This window comes from Barbus barbus (genome assembly GCF_936440315.1).
Source record: "Barbus barbus genome assembly, chromosome: 26".
NCBI classification, from domain to species: Eukaryota; Metazoa; Chordata; class Actinopteri; order Cypriniformes; family Cyprinidae; genus Barbus; species Barbus barbus.
In genome coordinates this window covers 23613107-23639306 of record NC_136754.1, presented here as the reverse complement: position 1 = coordinate 23639306, position 26200 = coordinate 23613107, and the positions used below count along the sequence as shown (strand labels likewise).

Below are 26200 nucleotides of genomic sequence, written 5' to 3'. Positions count from 1 at the left end.
TCCCTTTAGTGCTGTTCTCAGACCTTAATTTGACTTTTGACTGTCAAGGCTGATTTGCTTTTGTGATATCTGTGCCATTTTCAATGAGTAGTTTTCTAACTAATACCAAATGCTTTACTTAAATACAAATATGATGTTCATCTAGTGCAGCAGGATGTGTGAAATCAAGCTAGTGGGCATGTATCAGTCAGCAAATTCAGTACAAATTTGTCTGTGAATATACATATGATTAACAGCAAGAGATTCAATGAAGCACTTGAAATGAATGTGTTGACAACGCACTACATGGAAAAGCTTTCCATTTTAATAAATTATTGACAGGCCTTTATTGCGTAGGGATCCCGCATTCAGGAATCATTGTTGCTTTTGTGCGTACACACAGATAATGTGAGCAAATGGCAAATATTAGTCCTTATTGTTCTGTTTAACATTCTCAGTTGTGACACTGACCAACTGAACAGACAGTGACATCTACTGTCTCTTTAAGACCTCATCTTCCCACTTTCACTATTCAGCCTCCCCCATCCAGCCCCACCTTGTCACCAGCAGCTCTCAGTGTAGATGTGCTGGCTGTTAACTAAAGTCCCCACTGCTTATGCCGGTGACAGTGCTCTCATCAACACATACTCTACAGCCGGTTGCTTCTACTGACCCATCTGTCACCGGTGGACTTCAGCATACTAGGTAATACTAAATGTCACTTAATACTGGTTTTGTAACTTAATTACTCCTATATTTGAGTGCTCTAGACAGGGTTTATAGATCAGCAGGAGTGAGACGATGAAGTAGTGATTGTGTAGTTTGCATTTGTTAACCCGTGGCATGCCACGGATGGCTTCATTCGTGTCACTACTGCCTAATGCATATTTGTATATGGACCATATATAGTATATAATAATTGCATTCAAACTTAAATTCCAAATAACTTTTTATTTATTCTTCTTAGTCATGTATTTATTTATTTATTGTTAACAAATTGCTTCTGAAATTAAAACTCTTTTAAGAATTTTCTCAATTAAAAAAAATTGACAACCACCCAAGCTTTAAATATATTCTGTGACAAAGTACAAATAAAAACCCTTTGCTGTACAACTAATATCACTGATCAGCATGTTTTTAATTATTACTGAAAGTAGCTAGATTATGTCTATAGATGTTTATTTTCTTCTAGGTCTGCATACGTATTGTTACAAATCAAATGCCTTTAACACTGTATCCACATGTATCAAACTACTTCAGTCATTTTTATAATTGAGGAAGCTGATGGCCAGAACCATTTCAAGCGCGGGTGACTTCAGAAGGTACGCGTAGACAAATATCAAACTATTTTGATAAAAACACATTAACTTCGTGATAATATACTATATAAAAGAATAAGAGACATAGTATACTCAGTTTTACACAAGGTCACTGAATATCGTCTGTTAAAAAACACTAGAATAATTAATTTCCCCCCTTCATCCAATTGTTGCCATGCTCTCAATATCAGCTGGGTGTGGTAATCTCTGTGTGTGAATCGTCTTGAAACTAGTTAATTTGGCGCCCGGTTCCTTGTTTTTGGATATAAATAATACGAAATGAGTGCGTTAATATTTTGAAATAATCGTCTCACCCTTACAGGCGGTAGGAGGATTTTGTAGTGTTGTTACATCAGGTAATGTGTCAATGTTTGTGTGGTGGTCTGAAGTAACTGACATGATACAGTCACCGTTTGCTAGCCACTTTGCTAACCAAAACTAGCAGATCATAATATAACTCGGTGATTAACTTGACAGATGACAAATCTGCTGGGAAAGGTTCTGTTATACATCTGTTTCGCGTAAATAGTGTCTTATATGGAGGTTTCTGTTTGGTGCAACATGTGGTATTGAATCTGTTGTCAAAACAGTTTGCTAAATTACCTTGAAATAATGTGAAATGTAACGCAATGCTGATGTTAACATTACATTTAATCGTATTGAACTCGATGAACAACACGAATGTAACAATTAACGGGCAACATTGTCGTTTCTGTGTAGATGTTTTATTTACAACGTATTTTTTTCGCGACCGGGTTAACAGGCTGTGAGTGTCACAGGTTAAATGACGGATTAACACATCTGGATTAAAGAGGATTTATCAGAATATCCGATGCACATATTCAATTTTGAATTAAAATGTCAATCCAGCTAGATCGAGCATGATAAATATTTTCCCCACTCCGTTATTATAATAAACCTGAGCTTTTTGTGTATGCTATTCTTAATATTATGTATCAGTTCATGTGTATAGTGTTTGATTTTGGAAATTTCTTTGTTTAAATGCACTCTGATCATTGCTTACTTCTCCTGTAATTTGGTTTACTAGGGTTGGGACCAGCAGTCTTCCTGTTTTAGCAGCATTGCTACTGTGCTTCCCTAAAAGAGCTTGTGCTGAAATGTAGATTTCACAGAGGTCAGGGTTAACCTCCATGATCTCAAGGGGTATTCCCATATTGTGTCAAACCACCAATGTGACAAGTCACTGTGCATTTTATTCAAAGCTATGGTAAAGATGATTGAGTCATGGAAAACATGGAAATATTAAAACGCAAAATCTGAAAAAGCTTTTTAAAGCTATGCTCAGTTCTAAAATTTGCTTGTGTGTGAAATCCTAATTAAAATATTTCTAAAGGTGAGGTCCCCTTATTAGCCATTTGTATTGACATTACAGTTGCACTAACTGATACATTTGCAGCCTTTGAGTGAGTATCATACTGCATATAACTTCCTTATTGGGGTGGTGGTAGCTAAATTTTAGGGAAATCAACTAGTAGGCAGTGCCAAGTGCCAAGCAGTGCTACCCGTCATTAAACAAAGGAGCACAGCGTGCCCAGCTCTCAGTTGGCAGTGTAGTAGCTGGAGTGTTTGGTTCCTCTACTGAATTATATGATACAGCTACTAGTTCTATTCAGTCTAGTAAAAACATTGATGCTACTACTGGAGCACTTTCTGTGTTCTTCAAAAACTGTATCCATTGGGGCTGTCTTACTAGGTCTGTGGGACCTCTGATATGAAAATCATATGAATATACGGAATTTTTTTGCGAGAGTGGCTTGAATTATTAATACAGCCTGAGTGCTCTGTTATTTAGCAGTCCTTTATTGACTCCTTAATGTGACTTGGTGCTTGTGTGTACATTGCAGGTCTTTGTCAGTATTATCAAAGTTGGGAAAGGAGTGAAACGCTTGCAGGACCATGAGTGAGCTGGAGCAGTTGCGGCAGGAGGCAGAGCAGCTGCGCAATCAGATCAGAGTAAGAACTCATGCCCTTTCTGGTCAGCTCAAAGGATTTTGCCGCTCATTCAGTGAAATCTTTTGGCTCATTTCACAGTGGTTCCTTCAAGTCATGTTAGAAAGATTGTATTTATGAGTTGATTGCACATGTGCAGAGTAGTGGGTCCCCAGGACCGGAGTTGAGAACCAGAGCTGAATTGTTAAAAGCAGCTGTGTGAATTGCGGAAATGACCCAGGAGCCATCAGATTTGATTAAAAGAGCTTCAAAATCCTGAGCTGTGATAATTCACACAACATACTTATCGATACATTCATTTAGTTTTCCTTTATTTAGCAAGGATGCAATAAATCACCAGTAAAGACTTTTACTAAGACAAATGTTATTCTTTTAAGCTTTCTATTCATCAAAGTATCCTGAACAAGAATGCATCACAGTTTCCACAAAAAGATTAAGCAGCATAACTTTTTTCCACAGTGATAAGAATAAGAAATGTTTTTGAGCATTGAATCAGCATATTGGAATGATTTCTGAAGGCTCGTGTGACACTGAAGACTAGAGTAATGGCTACTGAAAATACAGCTTTGTCATCAGAGGAATAAATTACATTTTTAAATATATTAAAATGGAAAAGTTATTTTAAGTTGTAATATTTAGCAATATTACTGTAAAAACAGTAATATTGCAAAATAACTTTGCAATTATTAACTTTGTTTTTTATTACATAAAGGCAACCTTGGCAAGCATATAAGATATTTAAAAAAAAAAAAAAAAACATCTTACCAACCTCTAAATTTAGATAGAGGGATATATTGACAGTGCTGATTAATTGGCTGATATTTTGCCATTCAGAGTTTATTTGCATCAGTCCTATAATGGTACACATTTAACTGAAGAAGTAGTTGTCTCCTTGAACCAGTTCCAAAATTGAGTGTCCAAAAAACTTGCAACTTTAAAATGTAAATGTTTTTGTCCTATTGCTTGTAATTAGTTTCATTGTTCTTATTTTATCATTCACTGTTTACTTGTCTTCAGTAAGCTTGAGGTTTTTTCCCCTTTTTTTGTGTGATATTGGAATTGATAAGAATTAGGAAATTTCAATGACAACTAATTTTGATACCATAAAATCCTTACTTGATGGAAAAAATAACTATATCATGATGCTGTTATTGTGAAATAAAGGACTCCTATCATGATATAAGATTTTGATTGTATTGCCCACCCCTAGCGGCCAGTAATCGACATTTACCTACTGTATATCAACTTTGGTAATTGGAATATTTTTCAACTTTTTGTTCTTTTCATTTTTAATTGAAGTTTCATGTAGACCTGAGTGCTAGGAAATAGAATACATGTTTTCCTCCGCCTGTTCAGTAGAATGACTGCACTCTGACATGCTGCTGTTCCCATTGCAGGATGCCAGGAAAGCATGCAGCGACTCCAGCCTGTCCCAGGTAAGCAGCTCTGCCACCATCCCTGCTGGGTCCCCCTCCTAATAAGAGCAGCACTGGTCTAACCCATGTCTATGGGGCATGTCTGTGCTCACCTGTTCTCTGAGCTCAGCAAAAGACATGCAAATTGGCTGCTGCTGAACATGCTCTTAAGTGTGCTGAAATATTAAACAACCTCTTACATGCCAAGTCCTCCATCAAAATTTAAACGTTCAGCCCTCGCCCTGGTGGTTTTGGTGATTTAAGATTTCATCGTTTCTATTTGGATTATTTATTTTTATTTTGGACGAGATGGCTCTTGTACATTTTAAAGCTGTTTAATTCTGGACTTCAGTCAGTGCTATGTTCATTTTAGATAATCACCATAAGTCAAATCAACAAATACAGCTCTTTTTCCCGCATTTGAGTGATCAGTAGCACACCTTGGATTGATGAAATGTCCCCTGTTTGCTTTATAATGTCACTGTAAATTCAGTTGTGTGTGTGTTTAGATTACAGCTGGTCTGGATTCAGTTGGAAGGATCCAGATGAGAACGAGGCGGACGCTCCGAGGCCATTTAGCCAAAATCTACGCCATGCAGTGGGCTACTGATTCTAGGTCAGTTGATAGAAAGAGATTGAGTGGGCTGGAGGATGGGCACTTTCAGAGGAACCCTGCACCTCTGTCAGTGTGTACACAATGAATAATACAGAAGGCCTCTCACAACTCAGGGGTGTTCTAGGATTATGTAGGCGGCCTCCTGCTCCAGTCTTTCTCTTCCTCCCTTCTCTTCTCCCTCTATCATTCACCCCTTCACCACCTTTGCATTTATTCTAGTGCTTTAGGCAGGAGACACAATTGTTAGATGGGTGGAGTTTATGTCCATATTTGCTTGCAGTGTTTGTCATTAATTATCATAAGCATTTGCCATGTTTGTTCATTTTATAAGTATCAATCATTGTCTGCATGTTCACCTTGTAGTATTTTTAATCTGTGATGTGTATTATGAACAGTGGTTTACTCTTTAACCCCTCCCCCACTTTTTTTTTTTTTTAAACATTAAGGTTACTAGTTAGTGCCTCACAAGATGGCAAACTCATCATTTGGGACAGCTACACCACAAACAAGGTTAGTCCAGCCCAACAGGTGAATATACATCTAAAATGCACAGCTATTACCCAAGAATATAATAACTGTCACATATTTAATGACTGATCTTTGTTTTTTTTAAGAATAATAAAGTATTATAGTAAATTAAAATCAGTCAACCTTCATTTAAATGTAAATCATAAAATTCATAAGTCATCAAAATGAAAGTGGTAGGTTGCATAAAAGTTCTGTCATATGCTTAGCCTCCTGGTGCTCCAAACCCATGGAAGGATTTGCAGTACATCCTGGCTCTTGTACTGAATTTGGAACCATACTACTCTTACTATTTTTACCATTTTGTTATAAGGCAGAAATAATAGTAGTAGTATGCGGTTTCTGAATTCGCCATCGGTCTCATTCTTTATAACAAATGGGAATAGCCTGTACAACAATTTTATTTTTATTTTTTCCAGATTCATGCCATTCCATTAAGGTCATCATGGGTGATGACTTGTGCCTACGCTCCCTCAGGGAATTATGTAGCCTGCGGAGGCCTGGACAACATCTGCTCAATCTATAGCCTTAAAACCCGTGAGGGCAATGTCAGAGTCACTAGAGAACTTCCTGGACACACAGGTAAACTGTCAGAAGCAGGATTAGCATCATTAAGGCCGGGACACACCAAGCCGACGGTCAGTCAACGGCGGGCTGTCAGTGAGCATCTGTTGGGCTAGTTTGTTTAGCATCTTCCACACGTCGGCTCTCATCGGGCTCACATCGGAGGCAAATCGGCGTCGGAGTCATCATGAGAACTCTTATTGGATGTTCAGTTTAGTGAACGAGTCAGTGCTCGAGAATTAAAATGAAAGATGAAAACGGGCAAGCAGATGAAGGCGGCACAGACAGAAGACTGTTCTAATGTTATGTGATCTTACCCAAGCATTCCAATATGTGAATGTTTTCATAACAACATGAGCTGCTAAAATTAAGAAAGTTATTAACATAACTTATAGTCAAAATGGTAAGCAAGCACTGCTTTGTTTATGTTTTGTATATCTGCGTGTATGTCGTATATCCTTCTTTCGGTTTCTCCTTTAAATGACAAATATAGGCCTATACTATTGATAGCTGCTGATGTGGACGGCTAATTCCTCTCTCGCAGGCGCAGAATGCAGATGATTACTTTGCAGTCGGCTGTAGTCTAAGCAGTGTGTTCAGTGTGTTTTTTGAAGTCAACTTGGTGTGATCCGGCCTTTGGTCTGCATATTTAATCATGCAGTGGGTTGAAGCTCATGTTCTGATATTTAATTTGTTTTTCTTCCTCACCAGGTTATTTGTCTTGTTGTCGCTTTCTGGATGATAGTCAGATAGTCACCAGCTCTGGAGATACTACATGGTGAGTGCATCACCGCTTTGAATGACTAGATTATTTACCTTTAACAGCATTGTAATTCTTACGTTTTAATTTTTTTTCAATGTTCTGGTACTGTTAAATGAAGTTCAAAGTAGTTCAAAAATGTTCTGTAGTTCAAAAATGAATGTCAGTAGTTCAGATATTTTCTACTTCTATTTTGAACTGCTGAAGAACAGACTTAATATTCTCATCAACCCTCTACATTGCGAGTAAATCACTCGCATATGCGACTAAATCTTCACTCTGGGCGATTAAATGTTGACTAATATTAGCCACTGGCTAATAAATGATCAGATTTTACTCGCCAGTGTGTGAGTTAGAGGCTAAGTATATAAGTTTAGGATAGATATATTTTAACTCCCTGAACACTATGACTGAGCGCTTCAGAGCTTCACTCTCCGTGAAGCGATCGGTGCTTTTTTTTTTTTTCAGTTCATCTGAATGGATGCGCAGCGCACCGGTGTTTGACGTACTGTAAACTCTAGTGTGAAGGCTCATGTCTCGTCATCGCATACGCAAAGAAAGAAAGAGCGAGAGAGTCTTGCATAACATGCAGAATTGACACGCTACATGTAAATGATATTCTTTGTTGTATTTTCTTGTCAAAATAACAGCGTTCCTTTTGGAAGTCTTCAGCTTTTAAGACCTGCCGGGTTTTCCGGTAGTGGGCAGAACTAATGTGCAAATGACAATATCATTGGCTGGCACTCAACTATTATCGGCCCTGTTTTAATTTGAGCAAATCAGTTCAAGTGAACGCAGACAACCTGATTAATATTCATGAATTCAGCAGCTCATTAATCCTTAGTGCATTTTATATTGTTCTTATTAATAGAATTTCCTCTTCTTATTATTATTATCATCATTAATATTATCTTATCAGTAATATTGTTAGTTTAGTCTTTGTGGGTTTTTTTTTTTTTTTTTTTTTTTTTTTTTTTTTGAATGACCAAAAAAGCACTACCACCAGTCCTAATTAAAATGTGGTGTCCTGCAGAGTTTAGCTCCAACTTGCCTCAACACACCTGCATTGAAGTTTCTAGTATGCCTAGTAAGAGCTTGATTAGCTGCTTCAGGTGTGTTTATTTAGGGTTGGAGCTAAACTCTGCAGGACTGCACAGCTCCAGGACTGTGTTTGGACAGCCCTGGTATAGACTATTAGTGATGCTTGACACATCATTGGTCATTCAGTGTTTCTGTAAAAAAACAAAAACCTGCTACAAATTCTACTGCTAATATTGATAACCTGCAGGACTATTAAAAAGGCTGTCTGTGTTTGCTTGAACTGATTTGTTAATCAAACTTCGGATGGTAATAGATGACAGCCAACCAATGTTCCCTCTCATTTTTTTTTTTTTTTTTCCTTGCTGAGCAAAAGTTTTTTTTTTTTTTTGGGCAGACATTTTGGCCACCTGAGCAAAAAAAAAAAATTTATACATATCAGAGCAGTGTACACACACAAAAAAGTGTGTAACTTTTAATTTTAATGTGTTATTTATATTTTGTTATTTATATCTGATGCAATTAAATTATGCACATTTCAGGTTACCTGAGAACTTACAGTGCTCTGTTACTTGTCAAGAAATGCATTTTAAAAAAACATTTAAAATCTCACGAACAGTTCAATTCTTTATAATAATATGATATATATCTAATATGAAAAAATGAAGCAGTTATTACTCATGAATTCCCTTTTTGAGGTCAATTAAGCTTATAATATATAATAAATAATATAAAAAACATTTTCAATAAATGTTTTCTAAAATGTAAACGTGAATTCTTTTACAGTTATCTAAAACGTACCTAAGTAGTAACGTTAGAGTTTACACACTACTACACTTGTGTGTGACTGTAAATGGCTCTGAGTTTTGTTACTGTTCTGTGTCCATCTTCTGTTATTTCCACCAATTAATCAAGCCACTCTTCTTTAAAACATGATGACCTTTTCCCGTCATTGCGTTTGCGTTGGCTCTCGTGTTGAGCTATTTTGGCTGCAACCATTAAAGTATTAGATTTCTACAGCAACTGATTTGGCGCACATAATTCTCTTTCTATGAAACCTCTAAACCGTATTGACTGGTTCTAACACCAGATATATAGCGGTTTGCCCGAGCATTGCGATTTTTACTGCAATTCAATCAAATGCCTTTCCCACCTCATTTTTGTGTCCGTCTGTCCTGTGCGCAGAATATTATTTCTTCTGCATGGCCACAAAGTGCTCATCAAGGATGCAATAAAGGCCATTTGAAATTGGTCCTTAGTTCCCTTCGTGTGAAAGCATTGTTGAAGTAGCGGGACAGCACCACCCAATGCACAATAAATGAAACATAGAATCACAAACAGATGTCATAACCTATTGTAGTTGTTATTTTTGTCATCTTATTTTATCACAAGTATTTGTGTATTTGATTTTACTTGTGCTTTGATAGTGTTAAGATATGGCAATAGAAGGTACTGCAAGTTATCTCAAGGCCTTTATCACTTTATTACAAACAAAATGACTTCTTTTCACGAGCTGCCACTTGTCACCATTTAAAATGGTTCACTTTTTTTCAAGTCTGCATTTGAGTTTCAGTTGTCAGTTTGGTAATCTTGTTCTGAATGTGACCCAGCTCTCTTTCTCCTTTGCAGTGCTCTGTGGGACATTGAGACTGGTCAGCAGACCACCACATTCACAGGGCACAGTGGAGATGTGATGAGCCTGTCTCTCAGCCCAGACTCTAGGACCTTTGTGTCAGGTGCCTGCGATGCATCCTCGAAATTGTGGGACATCCGAGACGGAATGTGCAGACAGTCTTTCACAGGACATGTTTCTGATATAAATGCTGTCAGTGTGAGTGTCAAAGAGAAAAGTCTTCAGCAGTGTCTGATAATGGTGTATTGAGCAATGTGCAATGCTTTCATAATACTTACAGTTAACTGTTAGTTTGAAAATGCTCATATCCATTTTCAATTGTGCTCATTTCTTCAGTTCTTCCCAAATGGTAATGCGTTCACCACAGGCTCGGACGATGCCACTTGTCGTTTGTTTGACCTTCGCGCAGACCAGGAACTGATGATGTATTCTCATGACAACATTATCTGCAGCATCACTTCTGTGGCCTTCTCTAAGAGTGGCCGCCTGCTGCTCGCTGGCTACGATGACTTCAACTGCAATGTATGGGATACTCTAAAGGGAGAGCGTGCAGGTCAGTACTTTACACAACCTATTTGACCACACAGAAACAAAACTCAAGCAAGCGCCTATAACAGCCCTAATCAAGCAACAGGACAACAAAGCGCAGACCACAAACCCTCTGTGCAACCCATCTGAATTACATTAGCCACGTTTACATGGAGACCTTTTGTTTAAAACGGAATGAAATCATTCTGATTGAAGTTGAGTATTAGCATCACATAATTGTTTTGTAGAACATTCCTTGTTTGTTTAATTTGTGTTTCAGTAGACTGAAAAGGTTATGAGCATGCTCAGCAGCTTATTAGACAAAATAGGGCTAACAGAAAAATCACAATAAATCTCATTACTTCAGACTAGTCTTTATATGTGACCCAGGACCACAAAACCAATTTTTAAATGTAAATTTTCAAGTGTAAATTTTTATATATATATATATATATATATATATACATTTACATTTAAAAATTGGTATCTATCATCTTAAAGCTGAATAAATAAGCTTTCCATTGATTGTATGGTTTGTTAGGATAGGACAATATTTGTTCGAGATACAAATATTTGAAAATCTGGAATCTGAGGGTGCAAAAAAATCTAAATACTGAGAAAATTGTCTTTAAAGTTGTCCAAGTTCTTAGCAATGCATATTACTAATCAAAAATGAAGTTTTAATATATTTACAAAGAAATTTACAAAATATCTTCATGGAACATGATCTTTACTTAATATCCTAATGATTTTTGGCATAAAAGTCAAATGGATAATTTTGACCCATACAATGTATTTTTGGCTATTGCTACAAATATACCCCAGCGATTTTAAGACTGGTTTTGTGGTCCAGGGTCACATATAGTGGAATGACAGCAGTGTACAATTTAGCAAATCTTAACTTGTGTAACTAAAGAAGACCAGTTCCCCTGGACAAACCCTGAACATATGTGATTCACATAGACAGTAGGGGTGTATTGATATGACAATCTGTCGTTGTCCTCCTCCATGCGATACGAGAATCGATACACTGGCCCAAATAATTAATACAATAAGGCATTTTTAAATGGTTTTCCCTGCTCCCAGTGTCTAAAAATGTATGGAAATCTCAGCCGCACCATTTTCCCCTTCTTTCCAAAGCGCTCTGAGCAACCATGAACTGCGTTCTCTATGAAGATGGGGAAGCACGAGGAACCGAAGAATAAACAGATTTCCAGCCACTGTAATGGCTCTACTGCTATATATAGGTTTACAGGGTTCTCAAGTTTTAGCAAAAGTTTGGAGTGAAATTACTCTTAGGGTAGGAGCCATTCAAATATTTGCAGCAGCGGCCCTTTGGCTCCATGCAATTCTGTCAAGTTTTTGCTAGATGATTGAATTTAACTATTGTTCATAATTGAACAGCACAAACTAGAAATTATAACAACTGGTAAATCTCATAAAAGTCAAATCAATACAAATAAAATAATGTTCTATATATTTCACAAATACAAACGTATCAAAAATAAAAAGGAATGTGGCCCCAAAGGAGCCAACTGAACAGCAGTGCTCAATGTACAGTTGGGCAAAAAAGTATTTAGTCAGCCACCAATTGTGCAAGTTCTCCCACTTAAAAAGATGAGAGAGGCCTGTAATTTTCATCATAGGTACACTTCAACTATGAGAGACAGAATGGGGGAAAGAATCCAGGAAATCACATTGTCTGATTTTTAAAGAATTTATTTGCAAATTATGGTGGAAAAGAAGTATTTGGTCAATAACTAAAGTTCATCTCAATACTTTATGTACCCTTTGTTGGCAATGACAGAGGTCAAACGTTTTGTGTAAGTCTTCACAAGGTTTTCACACACTGTTGCTGGTATTTTGGCCCATTCCTCCATGCTCCATCCTCTAGAGCAGTGATGTTTTGGGGCTATCGCTGGGCAACACGGACTTTCAACTCCCTCCAAAGATTTTCTATGGGGTTGAGATCTGGAGACTCTGGCTAGGCCACTCCAGGACCTTGAAATGCTTCTTACGAAGCCACTCCTTCGTTGCCCGGGCGGTGTGTTTGTGATCATTGTCATGCTGAAAGACCCAGCCACGTTTCATCTTCAATGCCCTTGCTGATGGAAGGAGGTTTTCACTCAAAATCTCACGATACATGGCCCCATTCATTCTTTCCTTTACACAGAGCAGTCGTCCTGGTCCCTTTGCAGAAAAACAGCCCCAAAGCATGATGTTTCCACCCCCATGCTTCACAGTAGGTATGGTGTTCTTTGGATGCAACTCAGCATTCTTTCTCCTCCAAACACGACGAGTTGAGTTTTTACCAAAAAGTTCTATTTTGGTTTCATCTGACCATATGACATTCTCCCAATCCTCTTCTGGATCATCCATATGCTCTCTAGCAAATTTCAGACAGGCCCGGACATGTACTGGCTTAAGCAGGGGGACACGTCTGGCACTGCAGGATTTGAGTCCCTGCCGGCGTAGTGTGTTACTGATGGTAGCCTTTGTTACTTTGGTCCCAGCTCTCTGCAGGTCATTCACTAGGTCCCCCCGTGTGGTTCTGGGATTTTTGCTCACCATTCTTGTGATCATTTTGACCCCACGGGGTGAGATCTTGCGTGGAGCCCCAGATCGAGGGAGATTATCAGTGGTCTTGTATGTCTTCCATTTTCTAATAATTGCTCCCACGGTTGATTTCTTCACACCAAGCTGCTTGCCTATTGCAGATTCAGTCTTCCCAGCCTGGTGCAGGTCTACAATTTTGTTTCTGGTGTCCTTCGACAGCTCTTTGGTCTTGGCCATAGTGGAGTTTGGAGTGTGACTGTTTGAGGTTGTGGACAGGTGTCTTTTAGACTGATAACGAGTTCAAACAGGTGCCATTAATACAGGTAACGAGTGGAGGACAGAGGAGCCTCTTAAAGAAGTTACAGGTCTGTGAGAGCCAGAAATCTTGCTTGTTTGTAGGTGACCAAATACTTATTTTACAGAGGAAAACAGGCCTCTCTCATCTTTTTAAGTGGGAGAACTTGCACAATTGGTGGCTGACTAAATACTTTTTTGCCCAACTGTACATACTGTACACATACAGTAGGATTGCAGAACTTGCCCTGAGCGAGTATGTCAGGCTGTGTGTGTGTGTGTGAGAGAGAGAGTACATTTTAACTTATGAATGGCATTTTGTATTGCAAGTGTTTGTCATCAAGGCATCAATGTGCAACAGTGTTAGGGGCTCAACCTTAACTAGAGTAACTAGTTATATGTAATGGAATTATGTAATTAAATTACAAAACAAATGTAACAAATCTGTTACAGTTACTGAGAAACAATGTATAATTAAATGACAGTTACTTATGAAAATGTTAACGATTACAAAGGTTACATCTGAATATTTTCACACATGCAGATTCAATTGATTTCTTTCCCAAATTGCATTGACTGCTCTAAAATATGAGACCAATGTTTCAGGAGTTTAGGACACGGAATACTACACATGCTCATTTGATAACAGACTTATTATGTATATGCTTTATTTTTTAAGATTAACTGTTTTTTCCCAAGGCATTGTTAGATGCCAGTGTTTCCTGACATAGCTATGCAAGGATTTGATTTCAAAAAATGGTATCATAGCTATTACACTATATATTATGATTTTAAGTCTGTATTTAATCTCAAAATGATCTCAAAGTAAAAAGAGGTGCTAAAGTTTGATTTTGTGGTGGCTGTGCTTTAAAATGATCAAGTGATGAAGTCTGACTTCATTTTGGAAGTCTGACAGTAAACCGTGTTGAGTTCTACTGTAAGGTTAACCCTGCCTGCATTAAAAAAATGATTAACAGTTGAAAATATTTGTTAGAAATTTAGAAAAGTAATCAAATGTAATCAGTTACATTATTTAAAATGTAATAAGTAGTGTAACTATTTCAGTTGCTTTAAAAGTAGAGTAACTTGTAATCTGTAACCTATTATATTTCCAAATTAAACTTTGAAATATATACAACTATTTATTTTATTTGGATGAATTTTGTTATCAGATTTACTAATTATCTAGTCATTTCCTTATAGTTTCAGGTAGCCAAAACTTAGCTAAAGCTGTTGGAGAGCGATTTAGCACAAATTTGGCTGTATTCCCCAACATCAGCTCTCACTATCTTTGATCACAGGCAAGTGATTTTGTCTAGGAATCATAAAATAAAAATGCTTAAAAATGAAGGGGTTTAGTAAATACAAATGGCAACATCTGAGAGTGTGTTGAAATGCACGTGTCTCACGATGAATGCGCGAGACTTGAGAGCCCTGTGTTTATGGAGATGAGAACTAAAAACTGCCCCAGAACAGCTGTCAGCGTGGACCATAGGCACCGATCACGTTATTATTACAGAGCGGATACTCAGTCTGTGAGGATCGCAGGTGGATTTCCCTCACTATATAAGTGAGAGAGAGCGGCACTGGCGCGTCCAGTTTTATGTTAACTGGATGCTCTCCCTCTCTCGTAGATATTACAAGTGCGCGTTATGCAGTGTGGGCACCGACCGGCAGAAACATAAATCTGCACCTATGGCGTAGACCAGGGGTTTTCAACCTGTGGGGGGCGCGAGTGAAATTAGACAAACTTGGGGGGGCGCATGTCCTAAAAGGTTGAAAACCCCTGGCGTAGACGACGAAACAAAACCTTGTCAGATCCGTAATGCGGTGCAGAAGTGTGCTTGCCACGCGTCTACATTTGAAACAACGAACTTGAGCACGCAAAAGACTGTAGTAAATGGCTATTTTTCCCTGCATGTCATGTTTTAATAAGAGGAGAGGAAAGGTTAAGAAAGCACTCCAGGTAAATTTTGAAATAAAGTTGATAAGCAACTGTCAACTTTGTGTTGGTTTTCCCACAAAGAAAAGTGTAAGCTTTTAATAAGTCCAAGAATAAAAGGATTAATTTACTTAACATGTTAAATTTGATTTACAGAACATTTTGTGCTGTTTTCTAATAGTTTGGACTTAAAGAGAGAGAACTTGCACTTAACCTTTTCACGGGCATTTTGTTTTCATTGTTAGACAGATATTGTGATGTTCCATTAGAGGATTGTCTAGCAATATATCGATTACCGCAATAATCGCTGTATCGTGATATTATCGTATTGTGAGCCATATATCGTGATTCGTATCATATCATGAGGTACAGACAGCCACTCTTAGTCATGTGCTGTAAGATTTGTATGATACTTATCTCTGCTACTTTGTTGGTCTTGTCTTTTTGAAGGTGTTCTAGCTGGGCATGACAACAGAGTCAGCTGTTTGGGGGTAAACAGTGATGGCATGGCTGTGGCCACCGGTTCTTGGGACAGCTTCCTTAGGATATGGAACTGACCTCAGTGGGTTGGACTTCGGGAGCCACTCTTTCTGATCACACAATCACTGTAGTCCACCGCTGCCACACTGGACCCTTCTCCTCCATCTCTCCATCTTCTCCTTATAGATGATCTAGTTTTCTTCATCTTCTCTCTTTCTTAGACCGCATTATCCCACCATCCTGCAGTCAGTCAAAGAGGTGAGCTTCACGTCTGACTCGAGGTGGGGGAAAGACTGTGTTGTGTACAGTATATATCTGCCATTCTTTGTGCTTGTATGTATAGCATATGCACTTCTGACAGTGTTTGGATGTTCTGGTGTGTGGATACTCGTGATGGGTGTCTTAACTGTCCCTGTTTTCTTTTCCTGCTTATTTTTTTCTCTTCGTCCCCAATCACAGTGCTATTTGCCAAACACAGTGGCCAATGTAATTAACCAAGGGATTAGGCTGCGACAGTATTGTAGGCCACAAGTGTTTGACCCTCAATCTTAATTTAGTTTGCATCAGGTAGCATCAGTGTTGGGTCTATTCTTTCATAAAAGTTCAGGCTCAGCTTGGTAATGTGTAGTTGTGAGAGAAACACTGATGCCACTGATTGCCATCCTCTAAGCTTGACAGTAATGTTTGGCGTGTTTCAGTGTATTAAACTGTATTGCAGACAGCACAGAAGGATTTGCCATCAGCCTGTCTGTCCATCTGTCTTTACTATCACTAGATATAATATCTGAGATTTACTGCTTTTCATATTGACTTGGCTAGATATGATACATATATGGATAAAGGGATAGTTCACCACAAGTGTAATTTGTTGTCATTTGCTCACCCTCATGTTGTTCCAAACCTGTATGACTTTTGTTTTTCCTGTTAAAATCAAAGGAACAATTCTAAAGAAGACTGTGCTATTTCCCAATAAATCACAATATATGAGTAATGATGCATTTATGCTTGGTGGATCCAAAACCCCGTTAAAACCGATATGCAGGTTTTCCAGATGACCCTACATTCCAAGTCGTCTGAGGACGTACAAAAGAATGAGTAAGAAACAGACTGAAATTTAAGTTGGTAATCTAAATTTAGCCACTTAATCCAGATTGAGTGGGCTGAATGAACTCATGAGGTGAATCAGAATGAAACATTTCATTAACACTCCAATGAGACCTGTTGCATATGTCACAGTTATCAGTGATTTATGACTTTGGTCTGTTATTCACAAAAATTTGTATGTCTTCATAAGACATGGAGTGGTACACCTATCATACGGGCCACTTTCGTGGTGATTTTACATGTAGACGAACAAAAATCATATGGTTTTGGAATAACTTGAGGGTGAATAAATGAGGACATTTTAAGCAAAACTATTTCTGGAAAGTTTAAGGTTAAGCCTTTTATTTTAATTCAAACACCAAGCATGGCCTTGATGCTTTGTGAGACTTGCAACCTGATACCTAACAAGAGGCCTTGGTCACTGCCACTCTTGACATTGTCTGCTTTTCTACACTCTATGAACACCTGCTCTTCTGAGATGAAGACCTAGCTAGGACTGTATGCTTTTGCACTAGAAAATAGTCACGTGAGACTGCACACACTGGTGTTTCTGCACGTGTTTGATGTGCTTCAGCTCTGACAAAAAAGCTGAAAAAACTGTCATGGACCACAAGCTACACTGTGCGTATTTAGTCACAAATGTGTATTGAAGGTATAAAGCCCTCTGTCAAGCCTTAAAAGTAAGTCATATTTCACTTGAACCATCAGTTATCCCCTTACTTTTGTGCCAATCAGTGTGAATAAATGTACGGGCCGGCTTTGTGAGCATATAAAAATCTGTACAAAGGTTATGCTTTTTATTGTGGTTTAGTTTTGGGCATTTTTTTTTAAGGCAAGTTTTTGACATTAACCATACTTGCAAAATTAATCATCCATTTACAATACCAGATTGCATTCAGTATTCTGTATTGTTTTGTGTTATTTCAGGTGTTTAATATATGGCATTACTGTTCATCAGGTAAATTTCATTTCAATCATGCAGTTACTTATGATATGAAAGGACATCCAACAAATGTGGAAGTTATAATTCTCCTGTTTTGAGTGTTTACAACATTTAGGTGGTTAAGGTAATTAAGGTCATGAAGAACTTTGCAAAGTGCAATGAAGGCAAAAAGTGTTTCAACCTGAATTGATTTAGTAAAACCAACATAATTCATATAACATCCAATTTTCCTCAAGGGATAGCCTTTATAGGCGTTTAATTGACTTGTAGGAATGTTCCAGTCTCAATACAATCAACAATGTACGGTACACTTACAAGTAATTTAACTCATGCCTTTTTCTGGGAAAATGAGGCACTTGCGATTTTAAAATACATGGTGTATAGCATATGTGTAAATTTGGCGTTTATATTATTTGGGTTTTGTAAATTTAAATTTTTTTTTTCTCCTATAAATGTCCTCTTGATTGAGTTTTCTGACTTTATAGTCATTACAGGAGATGATATTGCTATGACTTTAGTTTCATGTTAACACAGTTTGCAACTTTAGTTGCTATACTTTTAAATGGTATTTTTTTGTGTGTGTTTATTGATTTTGATGTACATGTATTCATTTATCCATGATTGTTGCTTTTTGTGTGTTTGTGTGAAGACTAATACGATTGACCTTAATTCGTATTGAATCCGGAATATTCATTACATTTGAAGTTCAACCTGAATTTGCCAGTTAGTCCATAAAGTACATGAACATGACCGTAGGGAACAAGCAACGTAATATCCTATGGATATTTCAGCTAGCTTACTGAGCCTTATCCTATGGATAAGATCAAACACTGTGCTAGCAATACCACAATCCACTGACATTTACAAAAAACTTAACCGTATAAAAAAATCATGCATGGCCTTTAAGTTAGAACTTGAGAATGAAATCGGCGTGCTGGTAGTTGCCAACTGGGAAAATGATTGTAAACCTTAAGCGTTAGAAATATTGTATTAAATGATGCAGCTTATATTATCCAGATCTTTGCAATCACTTTTTCTTTCATCTACAGTAGGCATATAACTTATGGCGTAAGGCCTAAATTTTATTTTTTGAAAAAGGTTTCCCTTGCAAAATTTGCTTTCCATATGCTGGCCTTCTTGCTAGAGGAAGTGCTTAATTTTTCTGAATCTTACAGAGGTGGTTATGCTGACGAGCATTGCAATTACTGCACTGAAACCCCAAGGCAGACTGGCAGCAGTTCATGTCAGAAAATTGATCACAATATTACAAAGAAATACCCTGCGTTCAACTCTAAAAATAAAACTGAATGTAGAAGTAAATGCAGTGTTGGCTGTAGCGTGATCACAGATTCAGTTAGATCAATGTAACTCATTAAAGTGTGTGTTAGCTTTGTTTTCACTTGCTACAGAAACTTTTTCATGTATAAACATACAGGACACAGATAACCTAAGTGCAATCTTTTAAGCATATTAACCCTCAAACAAACTGTGGTTTACCAAAAAGCAAGCGTGCGTGATTCATAGTGGTTTTGATGTATTTTATATAGCGATAGATCCTACTCCCTTATGGGTATTCCACCTTGTGGTGCAAAATAAATGATCCTTACTGATGTAATGGACACAAATATCTGGATGGTCCAGCATATGCTATAACACATTGATTTAAAGAAACTCACCAGATGAATTGATTTATTCAGTAATTATTAGTTCTGTGATTTTGTCCCTCCCTGGTATGTGCGTGTGTATATCATGGACAAAACCAGCAGACATAACTGCCTCTTGATTCTAACACACATTCCTCTTAATTCACTTTAAATGCTTTATTGAAAACAGATTTGTATTAGTTGCTTTAAACAATGATCTCTTGCTGTGGGATCTTTTTATTTTTATTTTTTAACAGAATTTGTTTGTATTCGTACAGTGGCAGTAAAACCTGTTACTATTTGCTGTCATAACCAATAAATGCTTTTCATCAAGAGATCGTCTAAACATTATCACTTTGCTACAATTAGTTGTTTGTCAAGGAGAAATCTGGACATCTTAAACTGAAATAATTTTCATCTTAATATTCTGAAATAATAAGATTCCATGTAATTTTTCATTCAGGAGGCGTTGGGTTGTTCCAGCACTGAACGGGTCATTCTTCAATTGGGGTGGCAAATGAGAGGCAAAATTTGTAAAAATTCTTGTTTTTTCTAATAAAATTTATTGCTATGCATTTAAAATTAGTTTAATATGTTAAGGATTAGGTTTTATTAGACCATTTAAGTCATTTTTATAAACATGCCTTAGAAAAAAGCATTACTGGTGTGCATCTTAAGACAAAAAAGGCACTGACATGTTTTAAGATCAGTCAGTGCACGTTTACTTCAGTTGAAACAGCTCAGATTTACATTTTAGTCTAGGACTAGGCTTAAGCTTTGTCTGTGAAACCGGGGGATATCTATTAAAATGGAAGCTTAAGTACATTTCGATTTTTAAATCATTTCAATCAAACACTGGTGACAACCAATTATGTCTTTGGTGTTACCAATCTTTGAAGTAAAATTTTGTTTTCTTAAAATGAGCAGGGATATGCAACTTAAGGTAATAATAAACAAATAATTTTAAGGATTCGGTTTAATTACATTTCAGTTTTTAAAATAAATGTTTATTTGTTCATCTTGGCCCCTGTATCTGCCAAAGGATGATAGTTTATTAAAATTTGGATATACATCAAAAAAAGACTGGAAAAATGGTCTGTGGTACCTTTATAGTCTTTATTCTAAAACATTAAAACACCTTACAGTCTAAAAACATTCAAATATATCTGAAATTTCTTTCCGTCAGAGCCATTTAATCATTGAAAAACTTTAAGTAACACCACAGACTCAATGTAACATCACTGTAACTTGCAAAATGAAGTCTGAGTCTGTGTTGTTACCAGGAAAGACCGTAACAGCACAGACAAATCAGCCTACATCCAGACATTTCTAAAATGGAGGCTGCCGTCATGATGATTTCAAGATCAGGGGGCAATATTAATAAGTATGTATTTAACAAAATTTTGATTAAAATATGCCAGGTCTGCAAGTTATCAACATACCACAGACACTAATAAAGTGCAACATGAAATTTTAGCTAAATTTAAGAAAATTAATAAGAAAGAATGTACTCCCCAGATCAACCAGCACCTGCAATGACATTTGCAGACAGGAAGTAGTCCAAATAGAAGCCCCCTTTTCTTAAAGGGGCAACATCCATTGTTGTAATACAACAGACATGAATATGGGGGCAAAACTTTTTTCTTAAATATAACAAAATATGTATTTTTTTAAACAATTTAATAAAATTGTACGTTAAATAAAACCTGTATTCACAATATAACCACTTTATTTGTATTAAAATGTTATGTTGCAATTACATTGCATGATACCTCTCTAAGGTACGGCGGGAACATGCATTTTTTGTTACAAATGCAATCTCTCAAACTCAAATATATTTTAAAACAAAAATGTAACTATTACAATTTGTGTTTACCCTACAGAATACAAACATTTTATAATTTATTGGTTTTAAAGTTTATTTTTTATTTGTTGTAAAGTAGAGGGACACCACTTGCCACCACAAATGAAGAATGACCCGAACACTGGAGGACAGTCTTAAGCCCTAAACACACTGCACGATTTCCAGCCGTCCCAGACGAAAGATTGGCATCGTGAGACAATTGTGGCTCCTAATGTCCTGTGTCGTACAGTTAGAGAGGTTCAAAGATGGCCGTTGTCACGGTTTTGCGACCAAAGATGAAATCAACCTGACATGGTACTATCTAAAACATAAACCTGCTTACCTCAAGCTCTTACAACTGCTAAAGTGTGATTTATCATGCTCTATTTGTTTACCACTAGCGCATGCTGATGAAATTTTATTATTTTATAGTAACGTGCATGGTAGTGTATGAGTCAATAGGTGTCATCATCGTACAGCCTACACACAAGTCATAGCCAAGTTTATTAGATCCATGACCATGTCGCATAGTGTGACATGCAGTGATCCTACAGGATTGCTAAAATTGTGCAGTGTGTTTTGGCCTGCTCTCATTCCACTTGCTGCTCTAGTTAATGTTGCGTCTGCAGATACTGCGCTGAAAAAGACTCCAGTTGTGACTCCAGATCAGTGGCTTTATGCCTGGGAATAAAACAAATGTTATGGGTTCAGACCACTTAAAACTGAATTGTATGATTTCTGAACTAATTGTATTACCAATGACAATTGCAAAAAATTAATGCTTTTTTTTTTCAGATGAGTTTCCTGAACCCTCCCTTTGCTCTATGGCTCAAACTAATGTTGATGTGTTTGGATTGGTTTGGATGCTCAGTCTTTTCAGAGACCTGCCGCACAGACCAGGTCTAAGTGGCAAGTTTCTCGGTCTAAATAATGTTTCTTAGAGGTGTTTATTGGCACAGTGAATAACACTAAACTGGTTGGGAAAGTTTTGATCTAGGTTCGAGACAAGATACTGAATGAAGCCACATTCTCAAATCTCGTTACATAGTTGTATGCAATTGATACAGCTCAATGATACCTGGACTATTACCAACTTTTAGTTTTTTTAGCATTTGAAGATAAATTGAGGTCTACAGATACTTGATGCATTACATATGAGCAATTAAGTTCATACTTTTTATATTTGTGTATAATAAATATATTTTTAGAATTACAGCTCTTTTTTGGGGGGGATTTATATAAATTCACTTCTTGATCTTGATCTTCAGAGAAAGTAATTCTGCTGGTTTTGTTCAACTCACTTCATGAGGCAGGCCTTGGAAGAATCGATCTACAAATGGCTTACTAACAGTAATGTGTTAAGCTGGGATATATATATATATATAATTTTTTTTAGCTATTTAAAACTGCATCAGCTTTAAGTCAGAAGATATAGCATAAAATACAACTGCATGTAATGTAGAAAAATATGAAATAAACATGAAATGCTGTTATATGATGCTGCCCCCCCCCCTTTGCTTACTCTTACAGAATTACCAATTGACAAGGATTTGCTTTCAATTAAAGGTAATTATCTCCAGTATGAGCTGTCATTCTCTCTCACGCACATCATGGCTGTTCTACCTGAGGGTTTTGGAGTGTCTCTGGACACTCTCCAGGCGCTGAATCCTGGCGCTGAGTCTGCGGATCTCTGTTTCAAGCTCCATCTCGCTCTTGTCAACCTGTTGGCACATGCGGGCAAAGACGGCCACCATTTCCCTGCAAGAACGCAGAGAGACATATCCTTCACACATCGCCCACACACACTCATCCTACAGATCATATAAACCAATATTTCAAGCATCTCAATATGTTTGTATGCAGGTTGGTTAAGTGCAAGTGTTGTCTTTTCAGCTGTCAGTGTTCACTCAACACTGCCATGACTAAGTGCTGGGAAAGGCAGGTGATGTGTCACATAATATAGCTTTCACGAAGTCCATGTCCTTCAGTGTGCAAAGTCAATGGACAGATTTAAATAGCTGGATAAAAGGGTCACTGCTGGATCATTTTGGTTTGAAGTGGGAAATCAAAATGTAGATTTAGAACACTCATGCTTCTGCTGTATATGGTGTTTGTATCATAAAGGTATGGTCAAATTTACTATTGTTTGGCAAATTTTCCCCGGGTGAAATCTGGTCATTTCATAGGAATCAACAATGCGAGGACAAAAAATTCCCCATGCAGATTCTGCAGAGGGTTCATGGGGAATTTGAGTTGTTTGGTTTGAAAGTGACATGGATTTGAGCTGTGCTTCATACATCCATTACACTATTGACTATAGACAATTAACCCTTTTTCGCTCACAAAATTTCATAGAATGCTGCTGATGTAACTGGACACACATTTACCACTGTTGTAAGAATTTGATTTAAATGATTTCTAATCATTTCATTAGGAATCAACGAGGTCACACATTTTTTGTGAGGGTGAAATTTTTTTCCCAATGCAGATTTCACAACAGGTTCAAGATTTCCTGAACTGACCAACAGAAGGTTGCATTGTTTGAAAGTGACTTGTGTGTGAGCTTTCAGAGAAACTCATTATAGATGTCCATTCTGTGCATATGCTTGCAACCATCCAGGTGCTGTTATTTACAAAACTAATATATGGAGCAGTGGAGTCAAAAGGATTTTTTTTTTTTTTAAGTTTCACAACTTCAGGCCCTATTCAGAGGAAAGAGTAGCCAGAACACTCTTTTAAACATCTCCTTTGGAATGGCACAAGGTTGAGTAAATGATAACAGAAGTTTTGTTAGGTATGTCACTCACTGTTGCACCTGCTGTCCACAGTCACTGCTGATAATGTGTGAAATGGCCTGCAGTCTTTGAGTGGCAAAGTCCACAAACTGCTGCTTAAGCGCCCTCTCTTTAGCACTGTTGGTCCAGGTTAGTCTTTCATACAGATATAGCAAACTGTAGAGACTCACAGAAAGTACAATAACCCTCCATCCCACAGAACGCCACACCTGTCCAAAAATGGCACCACACAAATATATTTTACATGATTGTATTTATAATGAATGTTATATAACTTAAAGAAGTTGGCACCTGAATAAAGCATTTTTAATTTGATATATTTTACCACTCCAGCAATGACCAGCATGCCAACTGATGCTCTGGAAGTGAGAGAAACCAGCCCTGTTGCAATGGACATAGCCAACTCCTTCTGGGCCTGGGTTCCTAAGGGAGCAGAGGAAGAGGTGACCTGTGGATAAAGCATATTGCATCACTTTAGGCCTATTTATGTTTGCTATTAGAGATCATTAAAGCAAGTGCACCCCCACAGACACACAAAACTAAACAAACAAACAAATAAAAACACTTGGACAGTTACTTGCGATTTTTGATCCAATAGGCTCAAAGCTTGTTTTGCTTTACCAGGCCCTAGGAAACGGTTCACCAAGAATGTAAGACCCAGTGAGAAATGAAAGTTGATGTCCTCCACAAAGTCTTCACAGAGGCTGGCAAAGTTCAGGTCATACGTAATACTGAACTTCCTGTTGGAGAGGTGTAGTTGACCTCGGGCAGCAGGGGGCAGCAGAGGACGCAGAGTGTCTAGGCATGATAATGACAGGACAGGACTGTCAATGCTGACTGCAGTCTAAAATATACTTTTGCAAAGCTTGTTTACTGGAGACTTTGTGTCTGAAGTGAAAACCGTGCATGAGTGTGTACCCATGATGCCTCTCTGACATGACAGCATGTAGCCATTTATACTGCCGGAACAGCGCAAGTCCAAATTCTTCACCATTCTCTCCTCCACATAGGCCATGAGCTTCTGCAAAATGCAAACAAACACAATTATAGTCTTTTTTCATTACTAGATAATGAAAAAGAAAAAAAAAAAACCTATTATAATTATCATTTCAAAATAAAAACTGTGTGTGTGTGTGTTTTTCTTGCAATTGTGCAGTTAATTCTCATTTTGTATTTTCAGAAAGTTTTCAGAAAACAATGATGACATGTCTCAGTCTTTACTATATCAGTAGTGACAATTCTATGGGATAACACCCCCCCCCCCCACCCCAAAAAACAAAAAACAAAACAAAGATGTCACTACCGATACTCCACCAAATGTTTCGTTAGTGACTGTTTCAGTAGTGACATTTTTAGATACTTTTGAACCTAGCTCAAAGATGCTAATCAGCACATGGTTAGCTAGCACAGTTCTGAACAGTGGTATACATATAAAAACTAAATGTTATGGAGTAATTCCCAAAAAAGTGTGCTTAATTGCTTAGAGTTACACTCAGATTTTTCAGACTTTTGAACACATTTAACTCAGAATTATGAGACCTATCTACTAACACCTTGTAGCTATGAGAGAGGGGGACACAGAAATATTTACTAATCATAAATTTATGGATTTAGTTAAAATCTGTCTTGGCCAATGGACTAAGACAAACACTGTTTCGGTAGTGACATGAAAATGTGGGATTTTTTTTTTTACATAAAGTTTAATAAGTTACAAAGAAAATATATATAATAATACATCATATATATAATAACTTCACTTTTTAAATTAATACAAATATATACTTTAAAAAACAACAATGGGAAAAAAATGCAAAAATTATTTTAATATCATTTTCGTAAATTGAAATTTAGGGGTTAGGGTTCGAGGTTCAGAATTGAAAGGACCCAATAAATTATGATTTTATATATATTTATCTTACTAATATTTTAAATATTGTTGCGGGTTTCAATATATAATAGAAGTATCTTAATAAACATCTAATATTTCATTACTTAAAAGCTTTTAAAATGTGTTTTTTGGTTGTGGGACAGCAGTTTTCACCAATTGTAGAATGGCCCATATATATATATATATATATATATATATATATATATATATATATATAGTGTGTGTGTTTGTGTGTGTGTGTGTGTGTGTGTGTGTGTTTGTGTGTCTGTGGATCTGATTATTATTATTTTCATCCCAAATTGTATAATCCATTTAAAATAATGTTAACTGATTATCATATTAATTAACAGAATCTGAGGTGTCA

General features: G+C 37.1%; 2 protein-coding genes across 4 annotated transcripts in view; one reads left to right on the top strand and one right to left on the bottom strand.

Moving 5' to 3' along the window:
• Window positions 1-554: 554 nt before the first annotated feature.
• On the top strand, window positions 555-19641 carry LOC306846618 (guanine nucleotide-binding protein subunit beta-4-like). Of its 3 annotated transcripts, none has more exons than XM_079380103.1 (10): window positions 555-684; window positions 3164-3272; window positions 4667-4705; window positions 5194-5300; window positions 5747-5810; window positions 6245-6407; window positions 7101-7167; window positions 9817-10018; window positions 10157-10373; window positions 15591-19641. In XM_079380103.1, exons 2-10 carry the CDS (start codon window positions 3216-3218, stop codon window positions 15695-15697), a joined length of 1023 nt encoding a protein of 340 aa, XP_079236229.1. In that variant the 5' UTR covers window positions 555-684; window positions 3164-3215; the 3' UTR covers window positions 15698-19641. The 3 variants fall into 3 exon arrangements, with proteins under 3 accessions (XP_079236229.1, XP_079236230.1, XP_079236228.1); XM_079380104.1 differs by lacking the exon at window positions 555-684 and adding an exon at window positions 1283-1301; XM_079380102.1 differs by lacking the exon at window positions 555-684 and adding an exon at window positions 1471-1654.
• Window positions 19476-26200, bottom strand: part of mfn1a (mitofusin 1a) — a 19076-nt gene continuing 12351 nt past the window's right edge. Inside the window, exons 13-18 of the mRNA XM_079380099.1 lie at window positions 24867-24969; window positions 24526-24746; window positions 24274-24396; window positions 23961-24157; window positions 22777-22911; window positions 19476-21834 (exon numbers count right to left, since the gene is read on the bottom strand). Coding sequence (XP_079236225.1) covers window positions 21765-21834; window positions 22777-22911; window positions 23961-24157; window positions 24274-24396; window positions 24526-24746; window positions 24867-24969 — 849 coding nt within the window. The 3' untranslated portion in view covers window positions 19476-21764. The remainder of the gene's footprint in view (window positions 21835-22776; window positions 22912-23960; window positions 24158-24273; window positions 24397-24525; window positions 24747-24866; window positions 24970-26200) is intronic.

Excerpts from the sequence above, each read along its gene's own strand:
- LOC306846618 (XM_079380103.1), top strand. The coding sequence starts at position 3,216 with ATGAGTGAGCTGGAGCAGTTGCGGCAGGAGGCAGAGCAGCTGCGCAAT. Across the intron at positions 4,706-5,193 it reads GCGACTCCAGCCTGTCCCAG|ATTACAGCTGGTCTGGATTC; the intron begins GTAAGCAGCTCT and ends GTGTGTGTTTAG. Across the intron at positions 7,168-9,816 it reads AGCTCTGGAGATACTACATG|TGCTCTGTGGGACATTGAGA; the intron begins GTGAGTGCATCA and ends TCTCCTTTGCAG.